This window comes from Bufo gargarizans, chromosome 4, assembly GCF_014858855.1.
Source record: "Bufo gargarizans isolate SCDJY-AF-19 chromosome 4, ASM1485885v1, whole genome shotgun sequence".
NCBI classification, from domain to species: domain Eukaryota; kingdom Metazoa; phylum Chordata; class Amphibia; order Anura; family Bufonidae; genus Bufo; species Bufo gargarizans.
Genome location: NC_058083.1, coordinates 503,984,542 through 504,000,978, shown reverse-complemented (window position 1 = coordinate 504,000,978; position 16,437 = coordinate 503,984,542). Strand labels below are relative to the sequence as shown.

General features: G+C 49.0%; 1 protein-coding gene across 1 annotated transcript in view; it reads left to right on the top strand.

The window, feature by feature from the left end:
* The window catches only part of INTS7 (integrator complex subunit 7), a 75,600-nt gene that overhangs the window by 2,998 nt on the left and 56,165 nt on the right, over positions 1 to 16,437 (top strand). The window contains exons 3-4 of the mRNA XM_044288809.1: positions 2,297 to 2,443; positions 3,549 to 3,686. Coding sequence (XP_044144744.1) covers positions 2,297 to 2,443; positions 3,549 to 3,686 — 285 coding nt within the window. The remainder of the gene's footprint in view (positions 1 to 2,296; positions 2,444 to 3,548; positions 3,687 to 16,437) is intronic.

The window sequence follows — 16,437 nt, the reverse complement described above, 5'->3', positions numbered from 1 at the left end:
TACGCTCGCCACTGCACGCTGCGGTTTGTGTCTAGCCGTTTCCCGGCATTGTCTGCCAGAATTCACACTGCAGGTGTGAAACTAGCCTTAGAAGTCATTCCGTTGTATTTCTCATTCCCTTCCAGACCACTTTTGGCTCAAATTACTGCATCAAAAACTGCCACAAAAAGCTATGTTTGATACCACTCTTAAACGGGTTGTAGATCCTGATACAGGGGCCCATTCACAGAGGGCAGGGGCATGCAGACTAGTGCAAGTCACTTTTCTGTACAAGACTCAGCTGAAGTATCATATTAAGAAGTAATGTGAAGGTTGGGGGCTACCGTCTGTGCAATGTAGGGACGTTGGTAGTCAGGGGCACTCTGGAAACTTAAAGTAGCCCTGGAAAAAATACTAAAAGTGGCCCCGTTTTGTAGTCAGATCCAAATTGTTGGAAGGCAAGGCCAGCAATACCATATTTCGGCACATTATACCACCCCAACAGAGCCAAATACCACAGTCCATCAAAAAATACTGCTAGCAGCATAAAATACATCTCCAAAAACTTCCACTAGTCGGCCGTGAGGAGGGCCCAGGTGACCCCCCCTGGGCATCGGCCCACCGAGAAAATTCCCTGTAAGGTCTAAAAAAATTTCCAAATGGTTTGGAATTGCAAAAAACACAATTCCTCCATAGTTTTATGGATTTTGGTTTTTACAGCTTTCCCTATGCATTAAAGCTGACCTGTTACATTCATCCTCTTTTTTTTTTTTTTATTACAACGATACCACATTTATATAGTTTTTCTTATGTTTTAATACTTAAAAATGCCCCCATAACTTTTTTTATATTTACATCAACATAGCTGTGTGAGGCCTTATTTTCTGGACTATATAGGGACAGTTATAATATATAGCTGTCCCTATATAGTGTAGAACAGCTTTTACAGCTCCTAATAGAAATGTACAATTTCAGTGATTTAAGTATATTACAAAAATGGTCAGTATCGCTGCCCCTACAGCCCCCCAGGGGACCTGAACATGCGATCATTAGATCGCTTCTCCCATACACTATTGTGATTTCATACCGTAGTGTATGGGACATTCAGTATATTCCTCTGGAGCACTGCCACCTGCCTGCCTCCCTAAGAATACACCTGTGATAGGCTGGAGTTTGTGCAAGGCTACCAGGTCTATCACCACAAATGAACAGCTTCCCGAATATCAGTGCTGCCTCAGAAGCCGTAGTCACAATAGACCATGGCATCTGCAGGGCTAAATCTCTGCGATTGGCATTATCACCAATCACAGAAATTATCCCCGGGTGTCTGCTGTGTAAAACAGCAGAAACACGGCAGCTATGGCATCCACTCCGCTTTGGAGCAGGTGCCATCTTTAAAGTGCTAAAGTCACTTGTCGTGAAGGGGTTAAAGGATATTCATAACTTATAAAGTAATGGCCTATCAGTAGAACATTTCATCACTTTATGATCGATGGAGGTTCAACCCCTGGAACCCCCATGGGCCCTGAGATTTAAGAGCTTGCAGCGCAGATGTATTGCCATGTCCCCTTCTAAGTTTTCCCTGCACAGTTGTGTTTTTGGCGATCCGCTGCCTTTCCCAGCACATCAGTTGGCTATCTTGTTGGCCCCTGCATTCTCAGTATCGGTGGGGGTTCCAGAGGTCAGACCCCCACGAGGCATAAAGTGATGGCATATCCTATTGAGGTGCCCTCACTTTTTAAGACTGGGATACCCCTTGTCTTAAGAAAATATCATCTTTCTAGATAGAAGCTGTAGGCCCAGCTTGTATAACCCCCAGCGTGAAGATGTGGGCTGCCAAACATTGTAGTCTTACATAGAGCTGATCATGTATTGTATAGTCTGCCAGACTGAGAGTGACTTTGTGGACTCTGCTCTGGATTGTAGCAAAGGTACACGGCTGACGGCGGGTGATGACTGCAACTGCATGGCATAGCGTTGCATATGTTAGAGGAAACCATCCAATTTTGGGGGGATTGTCCAGCTAACTGGGTCTTAAATGGTTGGGTTTTATGGAAATATATCCCAGTGTTGGCGTTTCTGGTAGGTTTTGTGGGAGGGACGGGGCACACGGTATCCAGAGGCTAGGGATTTAACTGTTGGAAGGTATGAAGAGGCTGAATTATAGTTTGACAGATGCCTCAAATGCAATGTGAATAGAGCCTGATATGCTCATGAACGGTAGTGAAGTTTGATACCATCTTCTGAAGTCTTGACGCCTCCTGAGAATTTAGCCATATCCACTGCTTTGTCCTAAGGAGAACTATCTTTCTTGCAGCAATAATTTTCTCCGACTGTGTGTACTGAAAGTGACCCAGCAGAGCGAGAAGCACCTCGAGAAGATCCTGAATGTGGATGAGTTTGTGAAGAGGGTCTTCTCTGTTATACACAGCAATGACCCCGTCGCTCGAGCGATTACTCTCCGGTAAGTGGTCAGCAATCGTAATGCACTGAATTGTCCTTGTGTAGAAGCCATGATGTGAAAAATTTATGGAACTAGAAAAAAGTGAATGCATAAAAGTTGTGATAACCCAGATAGAACAGAAATGTGGAGTAAATGCTATGTGTTCAAGCACGCCTCCTCATCAAGAAATATCCTCCCACAGCCGAGGTGAACGTAAGTGACGTAATCTGATCGCTGTTGCTCGGCGCATGGCCAGTGACCCTTTTGAGGCTGTTGCCCTCAGGGGCTTTATGATCGCGCAGGCAGGCGGCGGTACTGCGCCTGCGCGAGATTTCCGGCGGCCAAAGGAAGAAGCAGGGGTCGTATATGGAATGTATTAGATGACGTAGTGGAGGGGGCGGCGCCATCCACCTCTGCTGTGGGAGGACATTTCTTGATGAGTAGATGTGCTTGGGCTGGAAATTAGGTGGGCTGGTCACTGCAGGGGGGCGTTACTGGGCTCAAGAGAAGAAGAATAACGCCCCTCTGGGCACCTTGGAGGTTCATTTAGATTTTAGCTTTTTTATCAAAATGACACCATGAAACGAAAAAAAAGAAGACCACAGCAGGAAAGAAGGTAGTTTATTGTACATGGCAATGTGGCTTAATATGCTAAAACCTGGTGACAGATTTCCTTTAAGGAATTACTACTACCTTAAAGGGATTGTGCCACAAAACACATTCTACATTTCTTCAAACCAGCATCTATATCTGAATACTTTTGTAATTTCATGTAGTAAAATGCATCTGTATAGCACCACCTGCTGTTTTTTTTTTTTATTTCTCTGTCCACCTCACTGAGGTGGTCACACGCGCTCCCTCCCTGTGATGGGGAGAGAGCTACAGCAGAAATGACACACCCCTGAGCTGCCAGCATGAAGGGAATCTAGGAGATCAATTGGGGCAATGAAAGTAGAGATCTCTGGATCCATGTGAGGTGCAGGGCTGGTTCTAGCTTTGTTAGAAGGCGATTGTCATGTACTATATGATGTCGGATTTTCATTTTTTACATCAATCTTGGCATAACCCCTCATGGAATATCCCCTGTGAGCTGTTTGATTACAAAATCATGTATTATCCGTTGCAGAATGCTGGGCAGCATGGCATCCATAATTCCCGATCAAAAGAACGCCCACCACAGTATACGGCAAAGCCTGGATTCTCACGACAATGTGGAGGTGGAGGCCGCTATATTTGCTGCGTCTCATTTTTCTGCACAGTCAAAGTATGTTGTTGCTATTTCAGTGTCTTGTCTGTGTGCTGTCTAATGCAGGGGTGAAATAATAATAATCTTTATATAGCGCCCCCATATTCCCACAGCGCGTTACAATTCAGAGGGTTCATGTACAAAACAAAAGACATCACAACATAACCGGCCAATATACCACTGAAGGACTAGGAGTGAGGGCCCTGCTCGCAAGAGCTTACAATCTATGAGGAGTTGGGGGGTGACACATAAGGTAGTTGATTGTGATCTGTAGTAGTCAAGCCGTAGTGTAGGCCGATCTGCATCAAGTGTGGGACTGTTAGAAGATTGAGTTCAGGCCTGAGGAGTTGGGGGAGGGGGGGGGGGAGGTTGTACTTGTTGGGACAGTCATTTTAGGAAGCCTGATAAGCCTGCCTGAAAAGATGTATTTTTAAGGCACGTTTGAAGGTGGAGAAGTTGGGAATTGACCTGATATCTCGGGGCAGAGCATTCCAGAGAGTAGGTGCAGCTCTTGAAGACCGGAGTGAGAAGTACAAATTATGGAAGATTTTAATCTTGGATCATTAACAAAATGTAGAGCACGAGTAGGGGGGGGATAGACGGAAATGAGGGAGGAGATTTAGGGGGTGCAGCACTGTGGAGAGCTTTGTGAGTGAGAAGTTTAAACTGTATTCAGTGGTGGATGGGCAACCAGTGAAGTGACTGGCACAGGCTAGTAGCATTAGTATAGCGGGCAGATGGATAGATGAGCCTGGCTGCAGCATTTAGGAGAGACTGAACGGGGAGTCAGTTTATAAAATGATAGGCCTGCATAAAAAAAAATGTGTTTTAGGATGTTGGTAATTAACCTGATTGTGCAGCGGGCGTCATGACCGGCAGATCTCCGCTGTTTCATACAGCAGAGACCTGCGGCTAATTACCCTGACCGGCAATAATGCCGATTGCGGTAATTAAATGCTTTAGATGCCGTGATCAAGTGACATGACGGCACCTAAATGCGCAAAAACCTGGAAACTCGCGCTTCCGGGCTTCCTACCTAGTTGCGCTGAACATTGGTAGCTTTACTAAGTAAGCTAGCAGTATTCAAACTGCAATTCTTATTTTGACCACCAGATGGCATGCCAGGATAAGAAATGAGCAAAATAAGCTAATAAATTCCTGATAAACCAAAAAAATAAAAAAAAATAAAAAAAATGGTATCTCATATATGAGGCACATAATGATCACAAAGTTTAAAAAAAAATATATATATATAAGTTCAAATCGCCCCTTTTTCCGTATAATTATGGTTCAATTTGTTTTTATTGAAAACCATATGCATGTGGATATACGCAACATGAGAAAGTTACATTGGGCATATGCAATATGCGAAAATTACATATTACATCAGCATAACGGAAATAGGTTCTACACTCATCAATACCAGATGAATGGGTTGAGAGGGGGGGAGACAAGACAAAGGATCCAGGGGGGAGGAAGAGGAGGGGAGGAGGGAAGGAGGGGAAAGGGGAAGGGATCGATCTAGTAATCCATACACAATACAATTGCAGTCAGACTAGACAGGATACTTTAGGTAGCATGACCTGAGGACAACCAAACAGAGAAACCTGGGGATGCACGGAACTGGTACCAGGCCTCCCATTGTTTAAAGTGAGCAACTCCAAGACCCTGGTCTTCTGCACCCAGCTCTTCCAGGCGTGCCAAGGAATCTAAAGCACCCACCCAAGTGACTCTGAGGGGGCTATCTGAAGATCTCCAAGCTCTGGGAATTATTTGGCGCATTGCTATGACAAAAAATCTAAGGATACCCTTCCTAACTATCCTAATTCTGCCCGGGAAAACTGAAAGGAGAGCTATCTGGGGCGACATAGGAACATGGATTTTGTATAGATATTCGTATAGCTTGAAGATGTCGTTCCATAGAGTTGCTACTCCCGTACACTCCCACCAGATGTGCAACATAGTGCCCCTATCTTTCGAACACCTCCAGCACGTGTCTGACACCGAGGGATAGAACTGGTTAAGTTTGACCGGAGTCCTATACCACCTAGACCAGATCTTATAATTGAGTTCCTGAATCTTACAGGAGATCGAAGACTTATGGATGAAAAGGAGAGACCTCTTCCATTGATCAGGTGTAAGAGGATATCCCAGTTCAGATTCCCATGAAAGCATAATTTTCTTAGTCGGGGCCGGGAATTCTTCTGTGTCATCCCCGATCTCTCCCGAGTTCAGAATGGCATATATAAGAGAAATAGAATGCCCAGGAGCAGAAGTAGCTAGGCATAATTTCTCAAAATCAGATAGTGAGGACTGTAGTTGTATACCGGGTGCCAGAGATCCAGTGAAACTGCGTAATTGTAAGTAGTGAAACCATCGCCCAGGTGAGTCAGGGATGATATGGCCTAAATCCTTAAGATCTTTAATCCCTCCGATCAAATATATATCTTTGACCCTGATCTGGGGCCTAGAGTGTAAGCCGAGAGTCGGTAGAGCTAACAGTGTGGCCGGCATCAACGGATGACCAGATATGTTTGTGAGAGGGCCAGGGATTGTAGCCAACCTGGTCGTGGAGGCAAACTTGGTCCAAATGTGTACCAGAGAAGATAAGAAAGGTGATAACCTTTGAATAGGTATCCGGGCCAGTGTATTTGTCGGAAACCAGAAAACGCTTGGGATAAGGCCAGGAGCTAGAGCGTGTTCTAATTCAACCCAGAGCTTCCCCTCAAGATTATGGGTTAGGTCAATTACGCAATTGGCGACCGCCGCTCTGTAGTACGATAGGAAGTCAGGCAAACCCGTGCCCCCATGTTCCCTGGACCTGACCATAAGATTGTAGCTCAACCTAGCTTTGGATCTACCCCATATAAAACGGGAGGCAAGTTTCCTAAGACGCGCAAAGTAAGAGGCTGGGATCCGACAGGGGATTGTCTGGAATAAATAAAGAAGTCTGGGCAGGACGTCCATTTTTAAGGCGTTTATTCTACCGAACCACAAAATATTTAAAGCAGACCAAGTTTGTAAGTTATCTTCAATGGTGCGAAGTATAGGGAGGTAGTTGAGCTTGAACAAGTGGGAAGTGTCAGACGAGACATAAGTTCCCAGGTGTTTAAGCTTACTTGGGGCCCATTTAAAAGTGAATGCGTCTTTGAGTGCAGTAACCTCTCGAGAGGGGAGAGAGATATTTAAAAGTTCAGACTTTTGGACATTGACCTTGAAGTTGGACAACGTCCCAAAAATCCGAAATTCCTTCAATACCGAGGGGAGACCAATTCTAGGGGCTGTTAAGTACATCAAGAGATCGTCAGCAAACAGTGACAGTTTATGTTCTATATTGCCAATGTGCAGGCCTCTAATTGCATCATTGGCTCGTAAGGCATTCGCTAGGGATTCCATAACAAGAATGTAGAGAAACGGGGAGAGAGGGCATCCCTGCCGCGTTCCATTTGATATAGGGAAGGCATCCGACAGGACACCATTGACACGTACCCGAGCAGTAGGGCTAGAGTATAAGGCCATGATTCTATTTATCATCTTGGGACCCATCCCAATATGAATCGGAGTCCTTTCCAGGAAGTGCCAACTGACCCTGTCGAATGCCTTCTCCGCATCCACCGAGAGAAGACACATGGGGATCTTTAGTTGTTTAGCTTTAGAGATCAGACTTATAGATTTGATGGTGTTGTCACGGGCTTCTCGTCCTGGGACAAATCCCACCTGTTCTCTATGAATACATCTCGGTATGTGAGGGTGTAATCTTAAGGCCAGAATTTTGGCAAGTATTTTCAGGTCAATATTAAGAAGGGAGATGGGCCTGTAATTGGAGCAAAGAGAATGGTCCTTGTCTGGTTTGGGAATGACCGAAATATGTGCTTGTAGGGCTTGAGAGGGGAAAGGGCATGTGGCGGATATAGAATTAAATGCATCTAGGAGTATGGGGGCCAGATCCTCCGAAAAGTATTTATAGAAACGTGCGGACAACCCATCCGGGCCGGGACTCTTCCCGTTTTTGAGATCCTTAATGACACATAGAAGCTCTGGTGAAGAAAAATCTTCCTCCATACCAGTAGATGCATCGTCCGGGAGAGTCGGGGGACCAAATTGAGATAGATAATTTTGCACGTCTTGGGATGACGAACTCCGGACAGCTGTATGTGTGTGATCTAAATTATATAGGTCCGAGTAATATGACCGAAACTCACGGGCAATTTCAAGCGGGGCATGTATCTGGCCCCTCGAGCCTATGTTCAAGGAGGGGATATGCGTGAGAGGAACACGTGGATGTAAAGCTTTCGCCAGCCATTTACCACATTTGTCACCAAACTCATAATAACCTCGCTTAACTTTATCTCTCACACAAAGAGATTTCTGATCTAGGATTTTTAATATTTGCTGCCTAATGGAGGAAAGTTCAGCTTTAAGAGAATCTGACGCAGAGGCTTTATTAATGGACTCCTTGGCTTCAAGTTCTGTAAAAAGAGCAGCTAGCTTATGCGTCCTCTCTCTTTTAAGCCGTGACCCGTGGGATAGAAATATGCCTCTAACCACACATTTAAGTGCCTCCCATTTTAGAGGAGAAGCAGTGGTATCTGATCGATGGTCAGCAACAAAGTCAGCGATGGCTGTCTTTATAGATGCCGAGCAAACCGCATCATTTAATAAATTATCATTTAGTCTCCAAGTGAATGAGCGGGGAGATGTGTGAGTTGGCGACAAAAGTCCAAATACCGGGGCATGATCCGACCATATCATAGAATCGATCGAGCATCGGGGATCAAGGTCCAAGAAGCTCTGCGATACGAAGAGATGGTCCAGTCTGCTGTATGTGTTATGTGCCGCAGAGTAGTGGCTGTAATCTCTGACACCCGGATGCAAGATCCTCCACAGATCAACCAACCTGAGGGAAGTGAGTGCTGTTCTGAACTTACGCAATGCAGCGAGAGAGATCTTGGACTTACCCACCGAAGAATCAAGCTCGGGGCTCATGGTCATGTTGAGGTCACCTCCCAAAATAATACGGGAACCCTCAGCGAAGCCAGCTAATCTTCTCAACAACTTGATACCAAAGAAGGCCTGGCCCTGGTTGGGAAAATACATGTTAGAAACAGTAAATACTTGATCATTAAGTGCAAGTTTAAGAAATATATAGCGCCCCTCAGTGTCAATGTCAGAGGCTAAGACCTTGGGTTGGAAGGCTTTGTGGAAAGCTATGGAGACTCCACCTGCTTTTTTATCTGGATGTGGACTATGGAACCAGGTTTGGTAGTACCTGTTTCTGCAATTTGGGACGGATGAGTTCTTGAAATGGGTCTCTTGGATCATCGCTATCATGATCCTCTTTTTATGAAATCGGTATAAGATTTGACTGCGTTTCTCAGGCTTGTTAAGGCCCCTGGCATTAAAGGAGCTAAACGATAACAATCCCGTCATGATGAATGGAAGGAGTACGGGTTAAGGATGCAAGGAAAAACTACACGTAGGGGAGAAGCAGGGGAAAGACGTAGGACACACAGACAATACAATTAGGGAACACTGAGATTTCAGTGAACAGATAATGACAATCTACGAGGTAACAGGAACCAAACAATCGGTTCAACGGGTGCTAAGTAATGACTATTCGTCATGTACAACACTCTGTAGGTGTTGTAGAATCTAGTGGGGGTAAGAGAAGACAAGGGCATCACGGCTGCCCGACTCGTCTCCGGGTAAGTAATGGAGTAAGTGGTTATAACAGGTCACAATTAAACTGTCAGAACATTTGGTAAAACATTAGGAGCTTTCTAAAGGGCCTGTGCAACTAGGCTTCCTGAAAGAGAAAAAGAAATCATAACTAGAGGCTGGGACCTCTCATTAACTAGACAGTTCAGTTAGTAGGTGAACGAGAGCTTCTAGGTGGTCTCTGCTGTTTTGGGAGCGCCGTCTGCCAGGGGTCTCTGCGTGGAACAGGAACCAAGTCCCTTTGTCTGGGCCAATCCGGAAGGCTGACAGTGGGCAAGTTGAAAATGTCCAACATCTTCTGTAGGTCAGTGATGTTCTTGAAAGTGGCAGATTTCCCATCTTTTCTGGCGAATAGCTGAAAGGGATAGCCCCAGCGGTAGACAATATCATTGTCCTTAAGGAGGATCAATAAAGGTTTGAGGGCTTTCCTCAGCATGAGTGTACGCCGAGCCAGATCTGGTAGAATGAGTACTCCAGGATAATCCGGAAGACTCGACGACATATTTCTTGAGGCTTTAAGGATCTCTTCCTTCTCCTTGAAGAAATGAATTCTGCACACTATATCACGCGTGCGAGCTGGATCTGAAAGTTTCGGACCCAGGGTTCTGTGAATTCTGTCAATTTCGACCGGAGTATCTGGGCTTCTGTTAAGTAACTTGACAAATAGATCTTGAGCCCAATGTTCCAGGTCCTGTGGGAGAACCGATTCTGGGACTCCCCTTATGCGGAGATTATTTCTCCTGTTTCTGTTTTCAATGTCATCAAGATGACTTAGTATGTCCTGGATCTGACCTGTATGATCTTGCAGGATCTGCTGATGAGACTCCAATGTCTGGAGGGTCTGTTCTTGAACGGCTTCCACATCCTCCACTCTATGGCCCACTTGCTTGATATCTGTATGCAGGCCAGCAATATCTTGCTTATGCGACGCTTCAAGCTTAGTGAAAAGAGCATTCAGCTCATGTTTTGTGGGCAAAGCTTTAAGATGGACCTTCCAGTCCCACTCCTCCTCCTGTGTGGACGGTATCGCCTGTGTGTCAGCGCCTGGACGCCCCGGTGAGCGGTAAGATTGAGGTGAGGAGCCGGGCGAGGAGAGCCTGCTCTCCGTCATGGCAGGTGAGGATGGAGCCGCCGAGGACGGGCTGTGGACCGCTCCTGCATATGACCGTAGAATCGGTGCATCAGGCGGTGATCTGCTGGGATCAGGGGATGCTGCTGCAGTGGTCGGCTCCACTATCTTCTCACCATGAGGTGCGTCCGCCATCTTGGGTCGCGCATCCGTCTTGGCACCACTCGCCGGCTGGGAGCTGGAAGCTAAATATCGCTCCATGGCGCCTGATTTTCTGTCCACCGGAGCTGGCGTGGACGAGGTTCTTTTCCCTCTGCTTTTCATGCTGGCAGGTGAGTCGTTTGTGGCCTGGTTTCTGTAAAACTGCCGGAGATGGTCAGGAGCTCTGAGCGCACACTGCTCACTCAGCCATTGGCAAGCTCCGCCCCCCCCCCTTTTTCCGTATAATTAAATAATAAATACCTAAATAACAATAAATATAAACATCATGGGTATCACCGCGACCGAAAATGCCCATACTATTAAAATAGAAAAAATTAATTCCAATACGGCGAATGGCGTAAATAACGGAAAAAGGGTCAAAATGGACAATTTGCAATTTTTTCATTGCTTCTCTTACCTCCAAAAAATGTAATAAAATGTGATCAAAAAGTCACGCATACTCCAAAATGGTATTAATTAAAAGTACAGATTGTTCCGCAAAAAATGAGCCCCTAAACAGCTCAGTAGACATAAGTATAACAAAGTTATGGGGGTCAGAATATGGTAATTATATAATATACAATATACATATATATAAAATTCTCTACGTTTACATTTATTTTTACACTATTTAGACATAAAGAACCTATACAAATAGGGTATCATTGTAATCGTACTGACCGAGAGATTGAAGGGCATGCGTAAACAAAACGCAGTGGAAACAAAACCCGTAAAATGGTGGAGGGATTTTTACCGCTTCCCACAACATTTGTACAACTTGTCCCGCAAAAAATAAGCCCTCATACAGCTATGTGACCTGAAAAATAAAAAAGTTATGGCTCACGGAAAATAGGGAAGAAAAATTAAAACGCAAAAACCTCCGGTATCCAAAAGGTTAAGGTGAAAGCTTTGAATTATGGAGGAGGATGATCTTGTGTGGTTGGCTGAACGAGGAGATATAGGGTGGTACAGCACTATGGATAGCTTTATGGGTGAGCCATTTAAAGGCTATGGACACCTTTGGGGCAGTTTGTTTAATGATTGCATTTTACTCATTTTGGGCTAAAAATATATTTCTCGCCCAATTCCTTGGGGGACACAGGAACTCTTGGGTATAGCTTATCTCCATAGGAGGCGTGACACTAAGTAAAAGACTGTTAAGCCCCTCCTCCAGCAGCTATACCCTCAGCCTGGAGAGAGAGACTTCCAGTTTTTTGCTTAGTGTCAAGGAGGCAAGACACTCTCTGCACTGCAGAGTTGTCTTGTGAAGACTTAGAGTTTTTAATTTTTTTATTTTTACTTTTTTTCACTTGGATTTTTCCACAGGGACAACAGAGTCGCAGTAGACTTCTCTGTTTTCCCGGGGTTGAGCTGCACCAGGGCCGGTTATCCGCCCTGCTGCCTCCCCCACAGAAGAAAAGGAGGACCAGGGCAGCTCATGCTCCCCTGTATCCCGCCAGCACTGGGTCGCCCACCTGCAAGCCCCTCTCCAGCTACTGTCACTCTGTGCCAGTGGCTGAAGGGGCGTCCCAGCTGGATGGACTAGAGGGTGAAGACGTCGCAGGTGAGGTGGCTAGTGCAGCCGTTCCGCTCCCCTCCCCCCCCCCCCCCCTCCCTCTCTCCCCTCTCCGGAGGGTTCGGTGCTCCTCTCTGACTCCCCTTTACTGATGGCCTTGTTGCAGGCGCGATTCGGCGGCCGGGCGCCCTGCTTTGTCTGGAGCGGCGCGGCGGCAATGATTCATGGGGGAGACTTGTTTGAGGGCGGCCGGGTATGCGACCGCTGTGCCGTTGCATGGCAGGACGCCGACTCCCGGCCCTCCTCCTTGGGCTCCTACCTTGCTTCCGCTCGGCGGGGGCCATTCGGGGGTCCTGTGATGGTGGAGCGCGGGTTTTGAATCGCGCGCGCGCGCGCGATAATTTTTTCGGCGGGGGGCGGAGTTTCGGACCGGCCAGCGCTGGCTTGATCTTCATTCAGAGGCCGCACGACTTTCTTCCCGCGCCTCTTTAGTCCCGCCCACTCTCGTGCCGGCGTGCTTCTGGGAGCTCACTGCAGGACGGACCGTTGCTCTGATTGCACACCGCCGCTCTTCTGCTGCTGCAGCTTCCTTCTGTGACCTGGTAGGACTGTTGACCCTTCCTCACTGTAGCCCCCTGGCCTGGACTCGGGTTTTTTTCTTTGCTTCTACCAACATGTCTGACCCCTTAGTGCCAGTGGGACCTTGGTACCATACCTGCACCGCATGTAAGGCGCCCTTTCCTCAAGGGCAGTCTGATCCGCATTGCTCGCTTTGCAAAGACCCATCGCAGGGTCCGCCATCTGTTGTGTCACCCCCTGGCCTCTTGGATCCCCCTGACTGGGCTAGATCCCTCTCCCAGGCTGTGGTTAGTCTCACTAGCGTTGTGGGCCGACTTGCAGATGCGTTGCCCTTGTCGCAGCCGGATGATTCCCCTGCTGGGCCCTCCGGGTCCGCTGTCCTGGCCGACCCGTCTGAGTCTCTCTCTGCAGGCGATTCCTCTAGAGCCCGCCAATCCCAGAAGCGGCCTAGGGTGGATCACCGGTCATCCTCGGATGCCTCGGTATCCCCCCCAAGGGTGCGTTCTCAGTCGGGCCCTTCCTCCTTGCAGGATTTGCCCTCTGAGGGGGAGCTGGTTGATTCCGATTGGGATATGGATTCGGCGCTGCCTTCAAAGCTGGCTTCTGCTGTGGGCCACCTTATAAACAGTATCCGTGATACCTTTAAAATTCGCGATGATCCTCCTGATCCTGAGAAAACCAGTGTTTCCTTCTTTCGCCAGAAACAGGCTTCGGCGGTTTTTCCCCTCCATGCTGACTTTTCGTCAGTGGTTTCTAAGGCCTGGGCCCGTCCTGATGCACGGTTTACCCCGCCAAAAAAGTTGGATGTTTGTTATCCGTTTCCGGCGGATTGCATCACAAACTGGGCGTCTCCTCCCAAGGTCGACCCCCCTGTGGCCCGTTTGTCCAAGAGCACGGCTATTCCCGTCGCAGATGGTTCTTCATTACAATCCACTGAAGACCGCCGTGTAGAGACCCTTACAAAGGGTATCTTTTCGGCCTCCGGATCCGCACTTCGGCCAGTCTTTGCTTCCGCTTGGGCGGGTAAAGCGGTTTCAGAATGGGCATCTCAGCTGGATCTGGAGCTTGAATCTGACGTCCCTATTCAAGACCTCCGTGCCCTGACTCAACTTATAGTTCAGGCTGGAAAATTTGTATGCGAAGCATCCCTGGATGCAGGAGCTCTTATTGCCCGTTCATCTGCTCTGGCCGTGTCGGCTAGGAGAGAGCTTTGGTTAAAGGTTTGGTCGGCGGACGCCGCGTCTAAGCGGTCTCTTACTAGCCTTCCTTTCTCTGGTGCTCGTTTGTTCGGAACCCGTTTGGATGAAATCATTTCGGAAGCCACGGGGGGGAAGAGTACTCATCTTCCCCAATCCAAAGCTAGGAGCTCCACTCGTGGTCGTCCCTCGTTCCCCCGTTTCAGGTCTTCTCGTAGGGCTTCCGCTCCTCGCTCCGCTTCTGGTCCGTCCACTAATCCTGTCCAGGACAGGCGTAAGAAACCCTTTTTTCGGACCCAGCCCTCCTGGCGCAAATCTCAACCTGCTCGCGCTCCCGCGACCAAGCAGCCCCCCGCCTGAAGGTGCGCCCCCACCCACCCGGGTGGGGGGACGTCTCCTCCTGTTCAGGGACTTCTGGCAGGCGCACGTCTCCGACGCCTGGGCTCTCGAGGTTGTGTCTTCCGGATACAAACTCGAGCTTGCGTCCCTTCCCCCAGTTCGGTTCTTTCGCTCTCGGGTTCCCCGGGATTCCCGAGGGGCGGCCGATTTCTTTGCTGCCGTTCAGATTCTTCTAGACAAAGGGGTCATCATCCCGGTTCCCATGGGAGACAGGTTCAAGGGGTTCTATTCGAACCTTTTTGTGGTCCCCAAGAAGGAGGGTTCGGTGCGACCCATTCTGGATCTGAAACGACTGAACCGCTTCCTTCGTCTTCAGCGGTTCCGGATGGAGTCGCTCAGGTCGGTGGTGGCCTCTCTGGAACAGGGGGAGTTCCTGGCCTCCATCGACATCCAGGACGCCTACCTTCACATTCCAATCGCACGGTGTCATCAGTGCTTTCTGCGTTTTGCAGTGGGGTCCGAACACTACCAGTTCGTTGCCCTTCCCTTCGGGCTGGCGACGGCCCCTCGTGTTTTCACGAAGATCCTGGCCCCGGTCCTCGCCTTACTTCGTTCCAGGGGAGTTTTTCTGCTTCCATATCTGGACGATCTCCTGATCAAGGCGCCTTCTCTGTCACTGACTTCAGCCAGCGTGGATCTCTCGCTGCAGACCTTGCGCCAGTTTGGTTGGGTTATCAACCTACCCAAATCCTCTCTGGTTCCCTCCCGGCAATTGGTCTTTCTGGGGATGCTGCTGGATACCGATTCAGCGGTGGTTCGTCTTCCGTTGGAGAAGCGCCTGCTCCTCCATCGGTCGGTTCGGAGCCTTCTGTCCCACCGCCGTCCTTCTTTCCGGTTCAGCATGCGGGTCCTGGGTCAGATGGTGTCCTGCTTCGAGGCGATTCCTTACGCGCAGTACCACTCCCGCACCTTTCAGACGGCCATTCTGTCCGCTTGGGACAAGTCCCAGGAGAGTCTGGATCGGCATTTTCCCCTTTCCCCCCAGGTTCGTTCCTCTCTCCTCTGGTGGCTGCGGACCCCTCTTCAGGGGAAGTCCTTCCTGCCAATGACTTGGCTGGTGATTACCACCGATGCCAGTCTGCGGGGGTGGGGGGGAGTGTTTCCTCCCCGGTCCGTCCAGGGCACTTGGTCTCCGTCGGAGTCCAGACTGCCGATCAATGTTCTGGAGCTGAGAGCCATTCTTTTCTCGCTCCGACACTGGACTTCGTTGCTGCAGGGTCGCCCTGTTCGAGTCCAGTCGGACAATGCCACGGCTGTGGCGTACATAAATCACCAGGGGGGCACTCGCAGCGCGGCGGCGATGAGGGAAGTGTCTCTGATCCTTCGCTGGGCGGAGGTTCATGTTCCGGCCCTTTCGGCCGTATACATTCCGGGGGTGGACAATTGGGCGGCGGATTTCCTCAGTCGGACGACGATCGACCCGGGGGAGTGGTCTCTGCACCCCGACGTCTTCGAGTCTCTTTGTCTCCGTTGGGGTCGTCCGGACGTGGATCTCATGGCCTCCAGATTCAACTACAAACTTCCCATCTACGTGGCCAGGGCCAAAGATCCGGACGCTTACGGCGCGGACGCGCTCGTCCTCCCCTGGACGGAGTTTTCGCTCCTCTACGTGTTTCCGCCCCTGCCTCTTCTTCCGCGGGTCCTTCGGAAGATTGCGGCGGAGGGCACGCCAGCTATCCTGATCGCCCCGGACTGGCCGCGTCGTCCGTGGTACGCCGACCTTATGTTGCTTCTGGCAGACGCTCCCTTGCCTCTGCCTCTCAGAGAGGACCTCCTCTCTCAGGGGCCGATCTTCCACCAGCATTTAGGGTCGCTACGTTTGACGGCGTGGCTATTGAAACCGCGGTCCTGACGCGGCGGGGGTTTTCGGCTGACGTGGTCCGTACCATGATTCGTGCACGAAAACCGGCCTCGGCCAGGATTTATTATCGTACCTGGCGGGCCTATTTGGTTTTCTGTGAGGCCTTGGGGACTCCCCCTCTGAGGTTTTCCCTTCCTACGGTTTTATCCTTTTTGCAGTCTGGTCTGGCTCTGGGCTTGGGTCTCAGTACCCTGAAGGGTCAGATTTCGGCTCTTTCGGTCCTTTTTCAG